This window comes from Moschus berezovskii, chromosome 11, assembly GCF_049115385.1.
Source record: "Moschus berezovskii isolate FMDL1 chromosome 11, NW_MosBer_1.0, whole genome shotgun sequence".
NCBI lineage: Eukaryota > Metazoa > Chordata > Mammalia > Artiodactyla > Moschidae > Moschus > Moschus berezovskii.
The window spans coordinates 57568112-57587951 of record NC_142470.1 but is presented as its reverse complement, the minus strand read 5'-3'; the positions used below and the strand labels follow the sequence as shown (position 1 = coordinate 57587951).

The 19840-nt window shown below is 45.0% G+C and overlaps 1 protein-coding gene across 1 annotated transcript in view; it reads right to left on the bottom strand.

The window, feature by feature from the left end:
* KCMF1 (potassium channel modulatory factor 1) overlaps window positions 1-18479 on the bottom strand; it is an 83386-nt gene extending 64907 nt beyond the window's left edge. The window contains exon 1 of the mRNA XM_088841326.1: window positions 18329-18479. Coding sequence (XP_088697452.1) covers window positions 18329-18344 — 16 coding nt within the window. The 5' untranslated portion in view covers window positions 18345-18479. The remainder of the gene's footprint in view (window positions 1-18328) is intronic.
* Window positions 18480-19840: the final 1361 nt, after the last annotated feature.

Here is a 19840-nt window from a genome sequence, read left to right as displayed (position 1 = left end):
ATTGACACTGTGAGCTACTCCATCAGTGAAGCACTCCTCTGACATCATCATCTAGTAGATCAAATATCCTGTCCACATTGACAATGACAGTCCTTACACACTTGAGTGAAAGATAGTGCCTATGGTGACATTTTGATATACCAATTTAGAAGCCCAAGCAAAAAAGTGGTAAGTTTGATATGCTTGGTTTTGGTATATATCCTCAATGTATCCTAATCACTATTATCTCTCATGTCCTTTCTCTAGCAAAACTGCTTACTGTTGAAAAATTCTTCCCTGTGTTTACCTACCTTGGCCTTATTAAATACTCATTTCTGCCCATCCCATTGGTCTAGAATGTCTGCTTCTACTCTATCCAGACAAATCCCTTACCCACAAAACTTGCTCAGACCTCTTCTCCTTAGTCCCTCTGCCTTCCTCTGAATACTCAGATTCACAGAATATTAGAAGATAAGAGACCATTCATAGCTTTCACTGTCCAATCATTTTAAATAGATATTGCCTCCTGGATTGTAAGACTTCTTCCTCCATTATAATGCAAATTCTTGAGGGCAGGGAGACTGTTTACCTTATATACTTTATCTTACCTTACTTCCTGTATCTTCTCATATATTCTGTATAACATTAACACTCAAATTATATGCATAGAACTTAAAAGTTCTGTATGTCCAAGATGAAAATGATCAAGATGGCTCAATGAATGCTTGCCATATGCCTGGCACTATCGTAAGCATCTTATATATAATAACCATCAAATACAACCACCTTAGCAGCATTATGCCTTCGTCATGAAATGATACACACAGAGGTAAACAACTTTCCCACGGCCACAGTTTGTAAAGTAAGAAACCAGGCTGGGGTTTGAACACCAGCAGTCTGGCTCCAAAGTCCCATTGATAAATTTACTATTCAGCATCTCAGAAAAAACTTGAGTAAACAGAATGAAGAAATCTAGCCTCAAAGTATCTATAAACTAATAAACCCTCCGATCCTACAGTTTGGAGTAATTTCATTTCGGTAGTGTAGACAGTACAAAAGGAGTCTGGAATAAGAGTCATGAGATCTGAATTTTAGCCCTGTGATCTCAAGTAGTATGACTCAGCCTTTCTAGACTGCAATTTTATTTGGAAAAGAAAAAAAAAGGAGGTTGATTTCCTTCTGGACCAAAAGGTCTATTATTCTATCTTCTCTTGATTTTATTGGAGAGAAAAAGACTAAAATAAATTAATTCATTATCCAGCTGCCAAACTGGCCTAATTCCCACACTGAGCTCTCCTGGCCTGGACCGGTACCACTGCAACACTGGTGCAGGAGATTGGCTGGGCTTGCCACCTCTGTGCTCCCTCTCTCGTGGCACTTTGGGGAGGAAAATAAGGTTCACAGGCCCCCACACAGACATTTACATAATAAAAGGTTTGGGGACTCAAGCCACAGTAAACTGGAAAGGGCAGCAGAATGACATCAAGTCTTGATTTTAAGATCCCGAATGATACTGCTGAGCATGTGTCTGTTCACACTCGTTCAACCAGCTCCAGTTTATTCATCACACGTCTCCACTTGAACATCTAACAGACATCTCTTACCTAATATGTCTGAAAAAGAACTCTTGACTTCTGCCTCCAAAACTGCACCTCCCCTCTGCATCTCAGTAAATGGCCCTCCTCTCACACAGTGGCTGGCATGTATCTTGTTAGCTTTAAGTTCAGAGGACTAAACCCCAGTGCCTCACCATCTCCTACAAAGCCCCACCTGTACCTCATTTGCCCTCCTCCTCCTCGCTGAGTTAGCTCCAGCCACGCTGTTCCTCACATAACCTGCTTTATTCTGACCCCCGAGGTTTTATACCTGAAGTCTCTGCTTAAGAGGTGTTACCTCTTGTGGAAGGCTTTCTTGACCACTCTTTTAAAAATAAACACACAGAGATCATCCATTCACCTCCCATCACAGTCAATCCTTAATCCTCCAGTCAGCTTTATTTTCTTCAGAATATTATCATTAACCAAAATTAAATTATGTTTCTTTTCTCTACCCCATCCCCATTAAAATGTAAGGTCTACAATAAGAACTTCCTCTTACTTTCATGACTTTGTCTCCAGTTTCACCACCAGTCCTGGCACATTGCTTACTGAGGGAAGGACTTCCCCAGTCTCCAGCATCAGTCTGTAGTATGTGCCCTTGAGCGGCACACATCTCTCCTCTCCCTCACAGCTAAATCTGTAACAGTGTTCCCAGTTTCTCATGTTCATTTGGAATTGAATACACTGCAATCTGGGTTCTGCTGCTGCTGCTGCTGCTAAGTCACTTCAGTCATGTCCGACTGTGCGACCCTACAGATGGCAGCCCACCAGGCTCCCCTGTCCCTGGGATTCTCCAGGCAAGAACACTGGAGTGGGTTGCCATTTCCTTCTCCAATGCATGAAAGTGAAAAGTGAAAGTGAAGTTGCACAGTCGTGTCCGACTCTTCGGAACCCCACGGACTGCAGCCCACCAGGCTCCTCCGTCCCTGGGATTTTTCAGGCAAGAGTACTGGAGTGGGGTGCCACTGCTGTCTCTGGATCTGGGTTCTAGCCTATGCTTATTAAATTCTACAACCCTCCTCACTCCAATAGCCACAGCCAAAGAACACTCACTCCTTATCTTCTTGACCTTTCTGCAGCAATACTGACCACATCCTCCTTCCAGAAAAATCACCTTCCTAAGTTTCAGTGATTCTCTTCTACTCTCCAGGTACTCCCTTCAGCCACTCTCCTGCTCCTTAAATTTAATGATCAGTCTCCCCATTGTAACCTATAGGTTCTAACCATCCCTGAGCAATCAACTCTACTACTGTGGATTTATCTTAGCCAGACTTCTTCCACCTGAATTCCTGATCCACATGCTCAACTGTCCTTGGGTATCTCTACCTGGATATCCCACAGGTACCACAAATAAAACATGCTAAAAATGGAAGTCACTTCACTTTTCCCTGCTTCCAAGCTTGACCCTTAAAGCACACTTCTTTGTCCTAGATATGCATTCTGATAAACAGCACTGCCCAACTAATCAAGCCCAAACCCCGAGTTTTCCTAGACATCTCACTATTCCAAAATCCCCGTGCCTCACTGTTCACCAAATAGAGGTCTCCTACTAGCATGCGTGTACCTGCGTGCTCAGTCGCTCAGTCGTGTCTAACTCTTTGTGACCCAATTTGCACTCACTATAACAATTATCTAGTGGTAACTTACCTGTTCATCTCCCCACCCTGCCCTCTGCAAATCCATCCTTCAGAGCATCTCTTTCTAGAACACAAAAATCATACTGGCTTGAAATTTCTTAAAAACTCACTCCCATTTATCTACCCTATTGATAAGGTTCATTTTCTGGCATCAGCCCCTCCAGTTTTGCTCCAATAATGTTAAATTTCTTATGGTTTCCCCTCAAAGGAAAATCCTTTCTGCTCATCTCTCTGTCCATGGGACACTCTCCCCAACATCAGAGACAACTCAAACACATAACTCCTTTTGGGATGTGTTCATGAATTCGTCCATGAAACTGAGCAGCCTCCCATATTGATTCCTTCACTGTACCTTGCAAGTATAAATTTATTATAGTTCATACTATGATGAACTATACGATTATAGTTCACATTTTGTATTCAAATTACACGTCTCATCTTAGAAGGCTGGAATTGGAATTCCCTTTGTATTTTGTCCCAAGTCCCAACACAATATCTCCACATAGAGAAGGTATTCAGTGCATATTTATTAAATGAATGGATGAAAGTAGAAGTCAGAAAACCATGGCCCATGGGCTAAACCAGACTTACCACCTGTTTTTGTCTAATCTGTGAACTAAGAACAGTTTTTGCATTTAAAAATGTTTAGAGAAGAAAATTTTAAAAGGGATATTCAGTGATGTCTGAAAAATACATGAAATTCAAATCTCAATATCCACAAATAAAGATTTATTGGATCATAGCCAAGCTTATCTGTTTACGTTTAGTCTTAAGGCTGCTTTCAAATCAGGACGGCAGAGTAGCTGCAGTCGAGAGCATGTGGCCTGCAAAGTCATACTTGCTATCTCGTCCTGTATAGAAAGTGTACTGACCTGAATGAAATAAAATGATCACAGATGTTTAGATATGACAGAATTCAGTTCAAGTGCTGGCTTTACCACTTACTGTCTGGCATGTGTGTGCACTCAGTTGTTCAGATGTGTCTGACCTACGACAAATAACCTAACCTTTCTTGCATGTGTGCATGCTAAGTTGCTTCAGTTGTGTCAATCTCTCTTGCTGCTGCTGCTAAGTTACTTCAGTCGTTTCCGACTCTGTGTGACCCCATAGACAGCAGCCCACCAGGCTCCCCTGTCCCTGGGATTCTCCAGGCAAGAACACTGAGGTGGGTTGCCATTTCCTTCTCCAATGCATGAAAGTGAAAAGTGAAAGTGAAGTCGCTCAGTCGTGTCCAACTCTTAGCGACCCCATGGACTGCAGCCTACCAGGCTCCTCTGTCCATGGGGTTTTCCAAGCAAGAGGACTGGAGTGGGTTGCCATTGCCTTCTCCAGTCAACCTCTCTTCAGTTCAGTTCAGTTCGGTCGCTCAGTCATGTCCGACTCTTTGCGACCCCATGAATCACAGCACGCCAGGCCTCCCTGTCCATCACCAACTCCCGGAGTTCACTCAAACTCATGTCCACAGAGTCGGTGATGCCATCCAGCCATCTCATTCTCTGTCATCCCCTTCTCCTCCTGCCTCCAATCCCTCCCAGCATCAGAGTCTTTTCCAGTGAGTCAACTCTTCGCATGAGGTGGCCGAAGTATTGGAGCTTCAGCTTTAGCAACAGTCCTTCCAATGAACACCCAGGACTGATCTCCTTTAGAATTCCATTCCATTCCATTCGGTCGCTCAGTCGTGTCCGACTCTTTGCGACCCCGTGGACTGTAGCCTACCAGGCTTCTCCATCCATGGGATTCTCCAGGCAAGAATACTGTTACCGTTTCCTTCTCCAGGGGATCTTCCCGACCCAGGGATCGAACCCGGGTCTCCCGCATTGGAGGCAGACGCTTTAACATCTGAGCCACCAGGGAAGCCCCTCCTTTAGAATTACTTGGACTCAAATTCCAAATCTGCAGAATATGGTAACATATCTTGCTGGATCGTTTCGAAATTTTACTAAGCCTCATAACTGAGATCCCTGCTGTAGGAACCAGTCCATAAAATGCCTGGTACAGAGTACAGCTTAGAAGACCTTGATGCTGGGAAAGACTGAGAGCAGGAGAAGAGGATGAGATGGTTAGACGGTGTCTCTAACTCAACGGACGTGAGTTTGAGTAAACTCGGGGATGGTGAAGGGCAGGGAAACCTGGCATGTTGCAGTCCATGAGGCTGCAAAGAGTCGGACATGACTGAGCGACTGCACAACAACAATGCCGAGAAACCAGGCCTGGACTGAATTCCAGCTCCTTTACAGACTGTATGATGAAGAGCTTCTCAGTGCTTCAATTTCCTCACTCATGACACCGGGATGATAATAATATACACCTTATAGAACTGCTGTGAGAATTAAATGAGTTGGTACCTGTGAAACGCTGAGCACAGAGCCTTGCAGATGGTAAGCACTCCATAAATATTACTATTACTACAGCAGATGTTTGCTTAATAGCTGTTTCTCCGCTTCCCGCCTCCTCTTCTACTCTACCTCTCATCCCTAGTCAAAAAAGCCTAGATCTAAAGGAGTAAGTCAATACTTGCATGACAAGTGCAATTAAACCTTAAGGGGAGGTTGAGGGGGTCATAACAACCTTGTCTGAGCCTCTCTTCAGACTTCAATGTAGGGGGCTATAAGATTCTTTTTTCTAACCAAGATTTCTCTCTTCTGAGCCCCAGTGCTGTGTTTCTCAACTCCTGATTTCTCCCTAATGGCCTTAGCTTCTCAGGGCATCTTCCTGACCCAGGGATTGAACCAGGGTCTCCTGCATTGCAGGCAGATTCTTTACCATATGAACCACCAGGGAAGCCTACCTAATGGCCTACCATCACCTTAAATCCAAAATGTCAAAAGCTAAAAATTACTCTTTTCCCCACCTCTCCCTTCCTATCTTCCCTAACTAATATTAAGAACCTGCTATTCTTCCAGCATGTTGACTGGTCATCCTGAAATTATACTTTAGTCCTTGTTCTCTTGCAATGAGACTTTATCTCAAATTGTGTTGCTTTTTTTTTTCTTTTTGTTCCTACCATCATTGACTAATTCATGTCCTTTCAACTTTAAGCTCATGCCACCCAACAGTCTCTGAATTGTTCCTGCCACAAGCACCAACCTACTCCACACACACTACCATACTAATCTTCTTGAAACTTACTCATCACGCTCTTTCTTTGCTTCAAACTTTGACCCCTTTTCCATCCAGTAATCTCTATGGAAAAAAGAAAAGACTGACCTTAGGGTCGCAATCAAATCCTTCCCTATCTACCTTGCTCCAATCTTCATTTCTAATCTCCCATTAAAAAAAACCATCATCTTATATTTATGCAGTGCTTCATCCAACTTAGAAAACATCCCTACATGCCCTGGTATTTCATCTCCACAGAGACCCCTGGAAAGAGGCCAAAGCAGCAGTTGCATCCTTCTTTTATAGAAAACAGATTTCTCTCACTGACTCAGAACTCAGGACTTACAAATGGGCATCTGTTCTAGAAACCCTGGTCTTCTCAGTACTGTCCCATAGACCTCTCTCTAACATGCTCTTGTTTTCTCAGCTCTGCAGTCTACTCCCTGCCATTCTCCTACTTGGTGGCCATCCCTGAGTGCTGGGGAAAGTTCATAAAGCAGTGTTTCTTGAGATGCTGGAATGTGCCACATCAGGTATTTAGCTTCCAGTCTCTGCCACATGTAGCCAAAAAGATACCTCTACAGGAGGGCTTCTATAGCGTATTTCTCCCAGCACACAAAATCAAACATCCTCACTGCAGGCCACAATACAGAGTGTGCTGATCTGGACTAGTTACACCAATTTCATTTCCTACCTCTTTCCCCTCAACCACGGTCCTCCATCCACAGGGCGTTCACTGCTGTTGCCAGAACACTCCAAGTCTCAGGGCTCTGGACTTGCTGTATCCTCCTTTTCACATCCTTCACTTAATTCAAGTTCTTCCTTTCAAAGTTCCATCTTCAGAAAAGCCCTCCCTGACCATCATTATCTAAAGTAGGCCCCCATTCTCTAGTCCCAGTCTGCAGTATGGGTTCTTGTAACAGTTGTCACTTTCTAACACGCTATTACCTATTTATTCTTTTATGGCCTTTTTCAGGGATTCACAATGTCAAGAGCCAGAGAGTAAATATGTTCAACTTTCTCTGTCATAACGCCTCATCTGTGCACTGTAACACAAAGCAACTTTGAGAATATGGAAATGAGGAGATGTGGCTGTGCTGCAATAAAACTTTATTTACCAAGACAGGCAGTGGGCCAAGTCACAGGCCATACACCCTTGGCATAATCCTTATAACGGAGTGTGAGTGTCAGAGGAACAAGAAGTTTCTCTATTTTGTTCACTAAGGTTTCCTTGTGGCCAGAATAATGCATGGCCCCAAGTACACATTCAATATATAAATATGTGTTGAGTAAATAAAAAGAACTAGTCTGGAGTGGGGAGTCATGCTCCTCTTCTACCTTCTCAGGTGACAACAGCATGACATTCAAGGAGAATGAGGCCAAGGTCATCAGCTCCATTTCCATTTGGTTAGTATCATACCATGAAAAGTGGTCTCACAACCATTGTGTGCCTGTTACCAGCAATAACCACCTCATGCAAACAATGCCTTTTATTACATTACCAGGTCCAGGTAGAAGTCTGTTAAAACACAGGCCACTGGGCCCCACCCCCAGAAGTTGTGATCAGTAGGTCTACGGTAGAGTCTAAGAATCTGCATTTCAAGCAAGTTCCCAGGTAATGCTGATAGGCTGCTCCTGAACCACACATTGAGAAGCACTGGATGACAGTGCCCCAAAAACAATAGGGTGTGAGTGCTCAGCTGCTCAGTCCTGTCCGACTCTTTGCGACCCTATGGACTGCAGCCCACCAGGCTCCTCTGTCCATGGAATTCTCCAGGCAAGAATACTGGAGTGGGTTTTCATTTCCTCCTCCAGAGGATCTTCCTGACCCAGGAACTGAACCTGTGTCTCCTGCATCTCCTATAATGCAGGCAGATTCTTTACTGCTGAGCCATTAAGGAAGACCCCAAAACAATAGTACTAGCATTTACACTGTTGCTGGGGCGGGAAGAGCCACAGATTCCTGATGTTTCAGTGATCTGGCTGGAAGGGGACTGAAGGAAAAACTAAAACATAAAACTGAGAGCTCAGGAGAACTGCTGCTCCAGTAAAATCAAAACAGAAAAACATTAGGTCTTTAATTTTTAACAGAATGCCTTCCAAACACTCTTATTTTCACTTACAAATCTAGCTGTAACCGGCTAAAACAATAAGCCAAATAGGTAAAAGAGAGATGACCCCAGTGGGTGGCTAACCTTGATAGTGGGCTAAGGATTATCTTCTCCATTGGCTCCATAATCGATTTCCTTAAAAGTAAAGAAGAATCGTAGCCACCTGTCTTTCTACTGCTAGATGCCAGGAGCCTTTTGGAGATGGATGCTGCTGCTGCTGCTAAGTCACTTCAGTCGTGTCCGACTCTGTGTGACCCCACTGACGGCAGCCCACCAGGCTCCCCCGTCCCTGGGATTCTCCAGGCAAGAACACTGGAGTGGGTTGCCATTTCCTTCTCCAATGTGTGAAAGTGAAAAGTGAAAGTGAAGTCGCTCAGTCATGTCTGACTCGTAGCGACCCCATGGACTGAAGCCTACCAGGCTCCTCCGTCCATGGGATTTTCCAGGCAAGAGTACTGGAGTGGCTTGCCATTGCCTTCTTCGTTGGAGATGGATACTGGGTATATAATCTACATAGTGTAAGTGTTAGTCACTCAGTTGTGTTTGACTCTTTTGCCACCCCATGGACTACAGCCCACTAGCCTCCTCCGTCCATGGGATTTCCCAGGCAAGAATACCAAAGTGGGTAGCCATTCTCTTCTCCAGGAGATCTTCCTGAACCAGGAATTAAACCTGCGTCTCCTGCATTGCAGGTGGATTCTTTACCATCTAAACCACCAGGAAGCCCAACAAAATACATGTACAATAAATGACCAAGCCTAGGGGTCACTTTCTTCAAATGATGACTTCACCATAATAAAACTTGAAACAGACTAGCAACAATTTTTGCAAATTCTACATTTGTTAACTCCAGGGACTTCAAAATAACCCCCCAAACTCACATTAAAACCACACCAAAGCCATTACTTACACTTCATCAACCTGAACAGCCCTCAAAGGAATTAGAATTTATATACATTTGTAGCTGTTTATAAAGTGGATTTCTACTCTGATAGTTTTATGTAGCTAAAGTTGGTTAAGAATTTTAAGGTCAAAAAATAGGGTAAAATCTAACTTCTTAGGAGAGAAATTCAGGAAACAGAAATCAAGAATGTTCACGAATGGACAATTAAGTAGATGGCAATACTGCATTAACATGGACTTACAAAAAGAAACAGTATTGCAATCAAAATATGAATTAGCAGACTTCCAATGTGTCTGGAAGTCTGAAATGTTTCTCAGCTAAGACCATGTAATCTTTTTTTTATGAAAATCTAGCATCTGAATTAAAAAGTTTCAGTGTGGAATATATCCTAGATTTTTATAGTGTTATAAAGAAAAAAGCTGAGCGCCGAAGAATTGATACTTTTGAACTGTGGTGCTGGAGAAGACTCTTGAGAGTGCCTTGGACTGCAAGGAGATCCAACCAGTCCATTCTGAAGGAGATCAATCCTGGGTGTTCATTGGAAGGACTGATGCTAAAGCTGAAACTCCAATACTTTGGCCACCTCATGCGAAGAGTTGACTCACTGGAAAAGACTCTGATGCTGGGAAGGATTGGGGGTAGGAGGAGAAGGGGACAACAGAGAATGAGATGGCTGGATGGCATCACTGACTCGATGGACATAAGTTTAAGTGAACTCTGGGAGCTGGTGATGGACAGGGAGGCCTGGCGTGCTGTGATTCATGGGGTCACAAATTGAACTGAATGATAAAAGAATATAAAAATATCTCATAAACAATTTGTATATTGGTTACATGCTGAACTGTTATTTTGTATATATTGAGTTAAAGCATTAAATTATTAAAATTAATTTCACCTTCTCAGTTTTGTTACTGTAGCTCCCAGAGAATTTCAAATTATATGTGACTTGAAACTAGATTTCTATTAGACACTGTGATCATACAGCCCAATTCTGCAAGATTTGCTATCTCTTTTTCCCCTTGGGTAGTTTCTAAAAAGCTTGCAGAAAATGATAGGGAGCAACGAATAAGCATACAGATATGCAGTATGTCTGACATGGAGTGAAGCTCTTTGATCCTGGCCTAATACAGGATCACCTCAGGCCAGGTGCTCATCCACTGTAACCTGAGGTTCTAATCACCATTTTTCCCAGGGGAAGGAAGATTGGTTCCACCTCACTGACTAGTGTCCATGTGTGTTTAGTCGCTAAGTTGTGTCTGACTCTTTTGTGACTCCCCAAGGACTGTAGCCCACCAGGTTCCTCTGTCTGTGGGATTTCCCAGCAAGAATACTGGAGGGGGTTGCCATTTCCCTGTCCAGGGGATCTCCCCCACCCAGGGATCGAACCCATATCTCCTCCACTGGCAGGTGGATTCTTAACCACTGGGCCACCAGGGAAGCCCTCAGTGACTACTATGTATATTCATATCTGTAGCTATACAAACACATGAAGTTAATTTCAAATTGCAATTAACTGTATCAGAATTGCTAGCAGTGTTACTAAGAATGAACATGATCTCTATGAAAACTACCTGGTTCCCACCACCTCCCACCTCCCAGCATGTATTTCATTCTCATAGAGAAGGGACACATTTCTAACAACTCCTTTATATAATCCCTGCCCATTTCACTTCAGTGTCTTTAACTCCTGATTTAGAAAGTGTCTCATTTCCTTGCACTCACTGTCAAAACTCTACAATCACAGAGGACACCAAAGGAGAATGCTGGTTGAGGAAGAATACCAGAAGGAAGTAGGGTCCAGTTACTCACCCCAACAGTTGCTATATAACCATAAGGATGCCACACACACACACACAAAAACCCAACAAAAAACACTATATGGAATACAAAAAGTTTAATACCTTGAGCTCTCTTTGCTAAGTATCAAAAAATATTTACGTGTGCAGATGTGTGTTGACACCTTAAGTTTAAGGATAATATTGTTAGAGAAAGAAATGTACTGCTGGGCAGAATTAGAAGTGATTGTGAAGCTTGAATGAAAATAATGTTTAAAATAAAAGGAGGGTGCAAATATTGCCAAAACATTAAAACACTTACATGATTTAATTACCCTATCATAAAATATAAACTTCAAGGACTAATTTGAGCACACTGGAAAAGAGCCCCAACCTATGCAACAGGAAAGAATTTAATTCCCCAACATGTGTTTCTAACACACTGAATATTATCATTCTGCAGCAAGGGTCAACAACTTGTGGCCAGCTCTGGAGATGACTTGGAGTGGTACTTGAGTAGGTAGCCATAAATATTCTCTGAGTCAAAGACTGAATGAAGCAGGAAACTCACACGCAGTGCAATTAACATGCAGATCTTCACAGCCAGTTAATCTGAAACCAGAGCCAGAGGGAGAACACAACAGCATCTTGGTGTCCAGTCCCAGGCCATTCCCCAAGGAGTCAGCTACTCTAAGTTATTTTCATTCTATGTACAGAGTTTACTCATCCCCTCTTTTTTATGAAAGTTCCAAGTTCTCTTTCCTACAATCTCCTTTCCTCCTAACCAGTTCCCCCATATAAAAGCAGGAATGCACTTTTGAGTCTTACCATTTTTTAAGACAAGTATTAAACATCTCTAACAGTCATTAGCAAATGTTCACTGGGCCTCCCAAAGGCCAGACACTATGCTAGGTGATAGCATACAAAGGTGTAAGTATAACACTATACCTATGTGGGGCAGCCAGACAAGTGAACAATTAAGCATAAAGAAAATGCCTGTAGAATGATGCACGAGTGCTGTTGGAAGGACTGAACTTTGCTGGGGGGCGGGGAGGGTGACAGAGTCTTATGGAACAAAGGTGAAGTCAAAACAAAAATTACAGTCTAATATACCTGCAACTGTTCTAACAGTCAACTCATCAAGTTAGCACTCTAAAGTGGCTCTCTGAATGAAGATCCTCTGACTACAGAGAAGTCTGAAGTTCTGACAGTGGCACTGACTACTGGCAAGAGAAGGAAAACACACACACACATTCCAGCAGAAGAAAATGTGCAAACCTAATTAGTCATGATGTCAAGAGGCTTCACCCACTTAATGTCTGTCCCTCCAAGCTGAAGGTGACTCGACTGACCCACTCCTGTGACTGACTTCAGTTGGATTTTTCTCACAGTAGTGATGGATTTGCAAGAATCCATCCATACTTTCTCCCTGATACCTCTCTCGTGGCTACTGGCCAAGTCTGCTGGACTGCTGGTTGGTACCACGGCCCTGAAGAGATAAATAGACCATGTACGTGAACAAGATAGACCCACACTCTGCTTTGGTACTATTCAGAGAGACAGTTAAAAACATGGATTCACAAACATGTGGGAGGACAGTTAGAAAAGCAGCAAGGATGGCACCTAGGAAGGTGCCTAACAAGCAATTCATCTCTTGCTAGTTTCACAGGACCCTGTTTTCACCTCCTGGTACCCAGTTCTTAAGACATTTCATCAGGCGTGAGAGTTTTCTGTTTCTGACTTCCTGTGGCTTCAGATCATTCCTAAGATTCATGGCCACCCTGCCATCACCCTCCTCGCCTCTTGTCCTCGCCCTTGCCCAAACCCTCTTTTCACGCATAACACTCACTTCCTTCCCATGGAACACAGGTAATGTGTTCCTCTGGAAACCGTCTGCCTTATCCAACATCTCCATCATCAATCAGGACACAGATAATATATAAAAATTACCACAGTTTAAAAAATGCTCTGATCTATAGATCTCTTACAGGTTCTTTCCTCGGTTTTAATGAATAACTTTAGTGGCTAAAAAGTATGTGTGTGTGTGTTAGTTGCTCAGTCGTGTCCGACTCTTTGCAACCCCACGAACTATCTGTCAGTGGCTAAAAAGTATACCATACCATTTTAAGGAAATGAAACACATCATGGCTCCTAGCACAATGCTAAAATTAATGTGAAACTAAACTTTCATCAACAAAGATTTTAATTACGAATGGCACTACTTTTAAATTTTATGAATATGAAGGGTAGGCAATGTTTCTGTATTCATGAAAGAAGCCCCACAGCAGTACTTATAATGAAATTAAAAACATACTATTTTTAGGATAATATATCCTAAATGATACCTTAATCTTCACTAAAAGCAATTTTGGGAACCTTCACTCTAAAAAAATCCAAACCTCAGCAAATATATATGTTAGATGTTATAAAGCTGATGTTTTGAAAATTAAGTTAAGACTCATAAAGACATGGATTTCTTTTTTGAAATGTTGCAAACCTAATGTGAAGGAATTTGGTCACTTCACATCAGAAGCTTCCTAATTTTCACTGTGAAAAAGTTTTCAATCTTTAAACAAGACTGCTGTTAATAAACTCTTAAAATTCTAGGACTAACAGAAATTCCTTTCAAACTAAGTTTCTAATATAAAAAAAGAAAGCTATATTTTGCTATATTTTAACTTACACATGGATGTCAACAGATGAGGAAAATGGACTTCAAAATCAACTTTATACAAAATCATGGAATCAAAGACTCCAGAAATTAAAATATTTATGTTCTATCCTTTATTGAAAGTCTAAGTAAATGTAATAAATGACTCACTGAAATTTAAAGTCAAGTAAGAATGTCATAATCTTTTTAACAGATCAATTACTGAGGTAAGTTGTCCGACATGATAGCAAAGAACTTTTCAGTGGGAGTGAATTTACTTTGCCACAGGAAGGCAAAAGTCACCACGTCAAAAATCCCATGCTAATTGCCAATCCTGACTTTCCAGTCCCCAAATTCTGAAAACAAAATTATTGCAATTCCCGCTGGGACTGTCTGCATGCTCATTTATAGCATTAGATAGCACTCGTAGAGGATAGAAACGTAACAAAAAAGTGACACAACTTCAAAAACTGGTACACCTTTCAAGAACCAGAGTAATGACCTACCTACTGTTATACTTAACATTTTGAAAATAAACAGTCTCAGATGCTTTTGAAAATAATATGTTAGGATCACCAGTCCATTTATTCACCATCATTGCTTACATATGGAAATCTTCAAAAACTTAGGGGAAATATAAATCAAGCAGAGATTAGTTCAAATAAGAACTCTACTTGAAAGCTCAAATGATTTTATCCAAAATGAAGAGTAGCCCACAAAAAAGCTAGGAGGCACTCAAGAAAAAGGAGTTAGAAATCACAACAGATTCCCTCTGAAACTGGGCAAAATTAGTAATAAAAAGTTGGTAATTATATTGTCATCAATTTGTTTATCCCTTCCTTATGGCATGTCTCACACGGTGCTGCAGAAGCTGTGCACACATGTGTCTTCCGTCTTCCCCACCAGACTTAAGGTGAGGAGCTGTCTCTGCTTCACTCATTCTTGGTACCTAGCCCAGGGCCTTATACATTGTAGCAAATGAAAAAAAGGGTGAATGATTTAAGGTAATAAAAGATATCCCTAACTAGGTAATCAATTAGGCTCCAACTCATGCAAAAACATTTACAATTTCATTTTAGCTAATAAACACCGAGTAATTTGATACATTTTTAAAAACATTTGCAAAGCTATTAAATGGATTTTAAGCTCTGAATAACATATTTATACTCTAAATGTATTTAAGAAGAAAGCATGTAGTGAAACATTAGGAAAAAAAAACTTTTACCAATGAAATAGAAAATGATGGGTTTCATGTGTACAACATGGAACTAGATGGTGCTGATAGCTTGAACATAAAGTGACTAGGAACTGACATTGTAAAATGTTTGTTGATGTGACAAGAGCATTACAAAGTGGATTTTAAAAGGCTCTGGAATTCTGGTTGTGAAAGTCAAGATTGGCGAGCAGGAGACAATGTAGAGTACCACAACTCCAGTGTCTGGAAAGGTGGGTGGGGAGTCTGTTTCTCCTGCCACAGGAACAATAACTTTGATCACAATCTGTAAGTGCTGCTGGAAACAGGTACAGAACCAGCTCAGACCATGGACTCACTCCCCATACCCCAAAGGAACTGATGGAATACTAAGCAGAGTGGGCCCTTTCTGGACTCTCCACAATTTCAGTTCAATCAACTCTAAAACTAAAGTCCAGAGCAAAAGTAGGCAAATGATAGCCTGCAGGCCAAAATGGGCCAAATGCGGCCACCTCCAGTGTTTGTGCAGCCCTCAAGCTAAGAATGGTTTTTACATTTTTAAATGGTAAAAACGAAGAATCATAAAAATTGTATGAAATTCAGTGTCAGTCCCGTAAAGAAAGTTTTCATCGGAACGCGGCTGTGCTCTTTCATTACATGTTGTCTGCTTTTACACTAAAACGGCAGCGGGGTCATAGGCTTGCCAAGCCTATGATATTTACTCCCTAGCCCTTCACAGAAAAAAAGTGCGCTGACCCCTAGAACATGCCTAGAACATTTCTCTGTGCTTCCAGTTGCACCTCGTTTCTCTGAAGTAGTCCACTGCTTTGCACGGTATAGACATAAGCTTGACAGATGTCCACCTTGGGGTTCTGTTGTCCAAAGTTACACCGTTACATACAATATAGTGCAACTCATTAGGGTGGGCCCAAAGACAAAACAAAGCACTGGCATACAGAATGCACTGAAACGGAAGCACACAAGTGGGTAGCACAGTTCAGATTTCTTCCCAGACTACTACAGCCAGTTCCAGGTCATACTACTGAAAGGAAAAGGGAACTACAGAGAATTTGGAGGTGGACAGATGATTAAAAGAGCTCAAAAATCCTACCACTAAAGAAATGGATTAGTTGGCCCAAAGAAGAAAGGGTATGAAAAGAACTACACTACCCAGGTGTCAATCTCTACATTTGTTGATAGGTTAAATTCTAACCAATGAAAATAACTGGCAGCCCCAACTAAAATTCCACACACCATATATCTAATGAATTAAATGTGATTCTTAAGGAGACTGTCATTCCTGCGTTAGGCCATTAGCTAGACCCTTAAAAAGTAATTGTTTGACAAATATTGTACTATAAATCTTCAACTGATGTATGGTAGGAATGCTCTTTTTTTCAGAAACATCTGGCATGCTCTAAGTTACAGAAAAGGTGTGATATTCCTGTGCTGAGGGTTCAGTAATATTCAAGTAACTAAAAGGTAAATTAAGTTTCATGACCACATGTCTTTCCACAGAACCAAACAGAGGAAAACAGGCTTAAAGTACAGAATTTGTGTTATATTCAAGAATGTTCACACTGTGGGGTTTTAACTTTTCTAAAGGATTACTGAGGGTAAAGGAATTTTCCCAGGATACCATTCAATTACAAAACTCAGTCTGCAATTATCCAGATATTTTCTTGAAGCAAGGAGAATGGGTCTCAAACACCCTTCTTTCATTGCTATGGTTCTGTAACTTTAACTCTCCCAGTTTTTATGAGTAAGAGAGCCATTGCTCACTTTCATTTTGTCCTGAAGGTGGTCAATGTACACACGACTTCAGTCTAAGATAAACTTTATATCCCAAATTAAAATTTGATTATCACTTTAATTACAACGCATTTTAAATTACAAGACAGGAATGTTTCCATTAAGTAAAAAAAAAAAAACCGGGGGAGGGTGAGTAGGCATAGCTTCTAAATATTTCTATGAGACTATGTACCTTATTTCAAACTGTCCAACACTAGTACACAGTAAGTGAAGAAAATACAGTATATTTCCCATTGGCTTTGTGATTTTAGAATACAGAATCCTTGGACACAATATATTCTTGGAGTCAATCTCAAATTACATTGTAATTAGTAATGCAAATCCTGAAACTTGCTCTAAATATACTTTTGATCAATCTGAGTCTTTCAATCTTGAAATTCTAAGGCCTATATTTCCCTAAGAATACCTTTGCAACGTTGTGGTGCACACACACGAATCTGACTCACTAAACTTTCTCCACTCCTACATCACCTATATAGGATTTTAACATCAAGAGAACAAAATGTCTTCAAGCCACTTCTACAATCTTGCATTAACCTTACCAGGATAAACTTTCCGCCAAGTCTCTTAAGACTTTTTATTTAAAGACCTGTGGTAGTGAAACAAAGAAAACACAACCCCCTCCCCCCTTTCTAAACCATATGGCAGCAAATTAAAGTTAACTTATTTTTTTATCAGCTCAACGCCTAGACCTCGGCCCTAAACATTTTTCTCTTTGTGCCCTGGGATCGGACTAGAACAGTCTGCTGATTTGCAACTGTACCCCCATGTTTTAAAAATCACAAAACAAAGTCCCAAACACCCACTAACCACTACCAGACCTCACCATGGTCATTTACTAAAACCTGGTTCAGGAGACCGTGCATGCCGGGCAAGCGGCCCGCCGCCCGCCGGAGCGAGTCCCCTTCCGACCCAGTGACCGAGCAGTGAGTTTGCTCGCCCGGCCGGGCCGGATCCGCCCCGGGAACTTGGGTTACCCGAGCCCAGGGACGCGCAGAGGCCTAGCCGCGAGGCCGGGGCGGGCTCCAGGCGACGGGGGCTTCCCGTTCCCCGGCCGCAGAGGCTTCCCGCCCGCCCCGCGGTCGCCCGCAGGCAGGGGCACTCCCCGTCGTCTCCCGGCGACCGGACTCACCCGCCGAGTCCCGGGTCGGACTCCTGCCGCCGTCCGCGGCCCCGCCGGGCGGCCGCGCCGGGCCCTTCCGGGAGGGCGGGAGCTCTAGGCCGCGCCGGGGCCCCGCGGCTCCGGGGCCGGCCGGCCGGGCCGCAGCGTCCGGTATCAGTCCCGAGGACCGGGCTCCCGCCGGTAACGGGCCCCGCCGCCTCCCCTCCCCCTCCCCCGCCCCATGACAGTGCAAACCCTCCGGCCGGCCCGGCCGCCCCGCCTCCGGCACCAGGCCCAGCTCAGGGCCGCGGCCGTGGCGGCGGCGGTGCCGCGGCTCTCCGCCCTCGCTTGCTCGCTCTCGGGCCCGGCCGAAGTCTCCGCCGCTTCCCGGCCGCCCTCCGCGGCGCCCGGCCCGGGCGGGGTAGGCCGAGGCCCGGGCGGTGGGGGTGGGGGCGGGGGCTCCGCTCACCTTCATGTCGGGACATCCTAGTTCAGACGGTGGCGGCGCGGCCCCTCCCGGGCTCCGGCTGCAGTGTCCCCTGTGGGGTCCCGGCGCTGCCCGCGCCGGCCGGCCGACTCCCACTCGACTCCCGGGCTCGGCCGCGGGGGCGGGGTGGGCAGGGGAGCGCTCCCGCGGCGGCGGCGGCGGCGGGGAGGCGGCGCGGGGCGGGAATGGGGCCGGGCCTGGCCGGGGCTGAGCTCCTCCAGGAGGCGGGTCCGACGCCGCGGCTCCGCCGGCGCCCGCCGTGACTCGGTCACTCTCGGGCCCGCCGGCTCCCGGCTGCGGCGCCGCGCTCCGCAAACCCCGCTCCTCCCCTCCCCCGGCCCACCCCCCGCCCCTCTTCCCCGGCTCCCGGCCGCCGCCTCCTCCTCCTCTTCCTCCTCCGCCTCCTTCCGCCGCCCGCACGCCGGCCCCGCCTCTCGCTGCCCGCGCCGGGCCCAGCTGCCCGGAGCCCCGCGGCCGGAGGGCGCGGCGGGGGCGCCGCGGAGGCGGCGGTGGCGGCGACTCGGGCCGCGGCGTTTGGCCGCGCTCGGCGGCAGGCCGCGGTCGGGCGCCCGAGCCCGGCCTTCGCCTGGCCGCCGCCGCGCCTCGCGTAGGGAGGAAGAGGAAACGCCCGGGCGCCGGCGCTCGCCGGTACGGCCGGCCCGCGCGGCCCCCAGCCCCGCCTGGGGCCTACTCGGAACCGGGCCCTAGGCGCTCCGCCGTTGGGCCGGGCCGACCGCGACGGCAGGTGCTTCCCGGCAGCGAGCTGGGACCGCGGGAGGCTCCCGCCTTCGGGCGCTTGGCCGCCGGGCCGACCGCGGGAAGCGCCCTGCTGCCCTCAACCCCGACGGGAGGCTGCGCACCGGCCGGGGACACGTGTTTGTGTTTCTTTTTAAGCCAGCGGCCCGGCAGGAAAGGCGGCTGACCTCCGGGCGTTGTCTCGCGTTGCCCGGCCCGGTGACTCGCGGTCGGGAGGGCGTGGGCGCGGGAGGCGGCTGGACTTGGCTGCTGTGCCCCACGGCCGGCTGGCTCCTTGGGAACCATCCCGGTGGAAGACTCCGCGCCCGCCTGCCCGGTTATTCGGCGGCCCCCGCGCAAAGTTTGTTCCAACATCTTGGCTCAGCCTGAGTGCTCCGCTCTGAAAACTATTGGGGTGTGTGTGATTCTTTTTTTCCCCCCCCTTTTCCAGTTCCTGAACTAGTTTTCCGTTTTTAATCTATCTTTTATATTTTTTACCATCATCCTTGTCAACTTTGTTTTCAGGTTATTCATCAAATGTTTATGCATCCCCTTACCACGTGTCAGTTGGCAGCGTGGTTTGGTGGAATCAGGACACTTTGGAATCAGGACAGATCTGCCATGGATTCTGGATCTGATATCCTCTGTATAACCTTGGACAAGCTCATTGACCTTGCTGAGTTCCCGTTTCCTTGTCTTTTGTTTGGTTTTTGACTTATTTTAATTTACCCTTTTATATTTGAAATTCCTTTGTGTGTG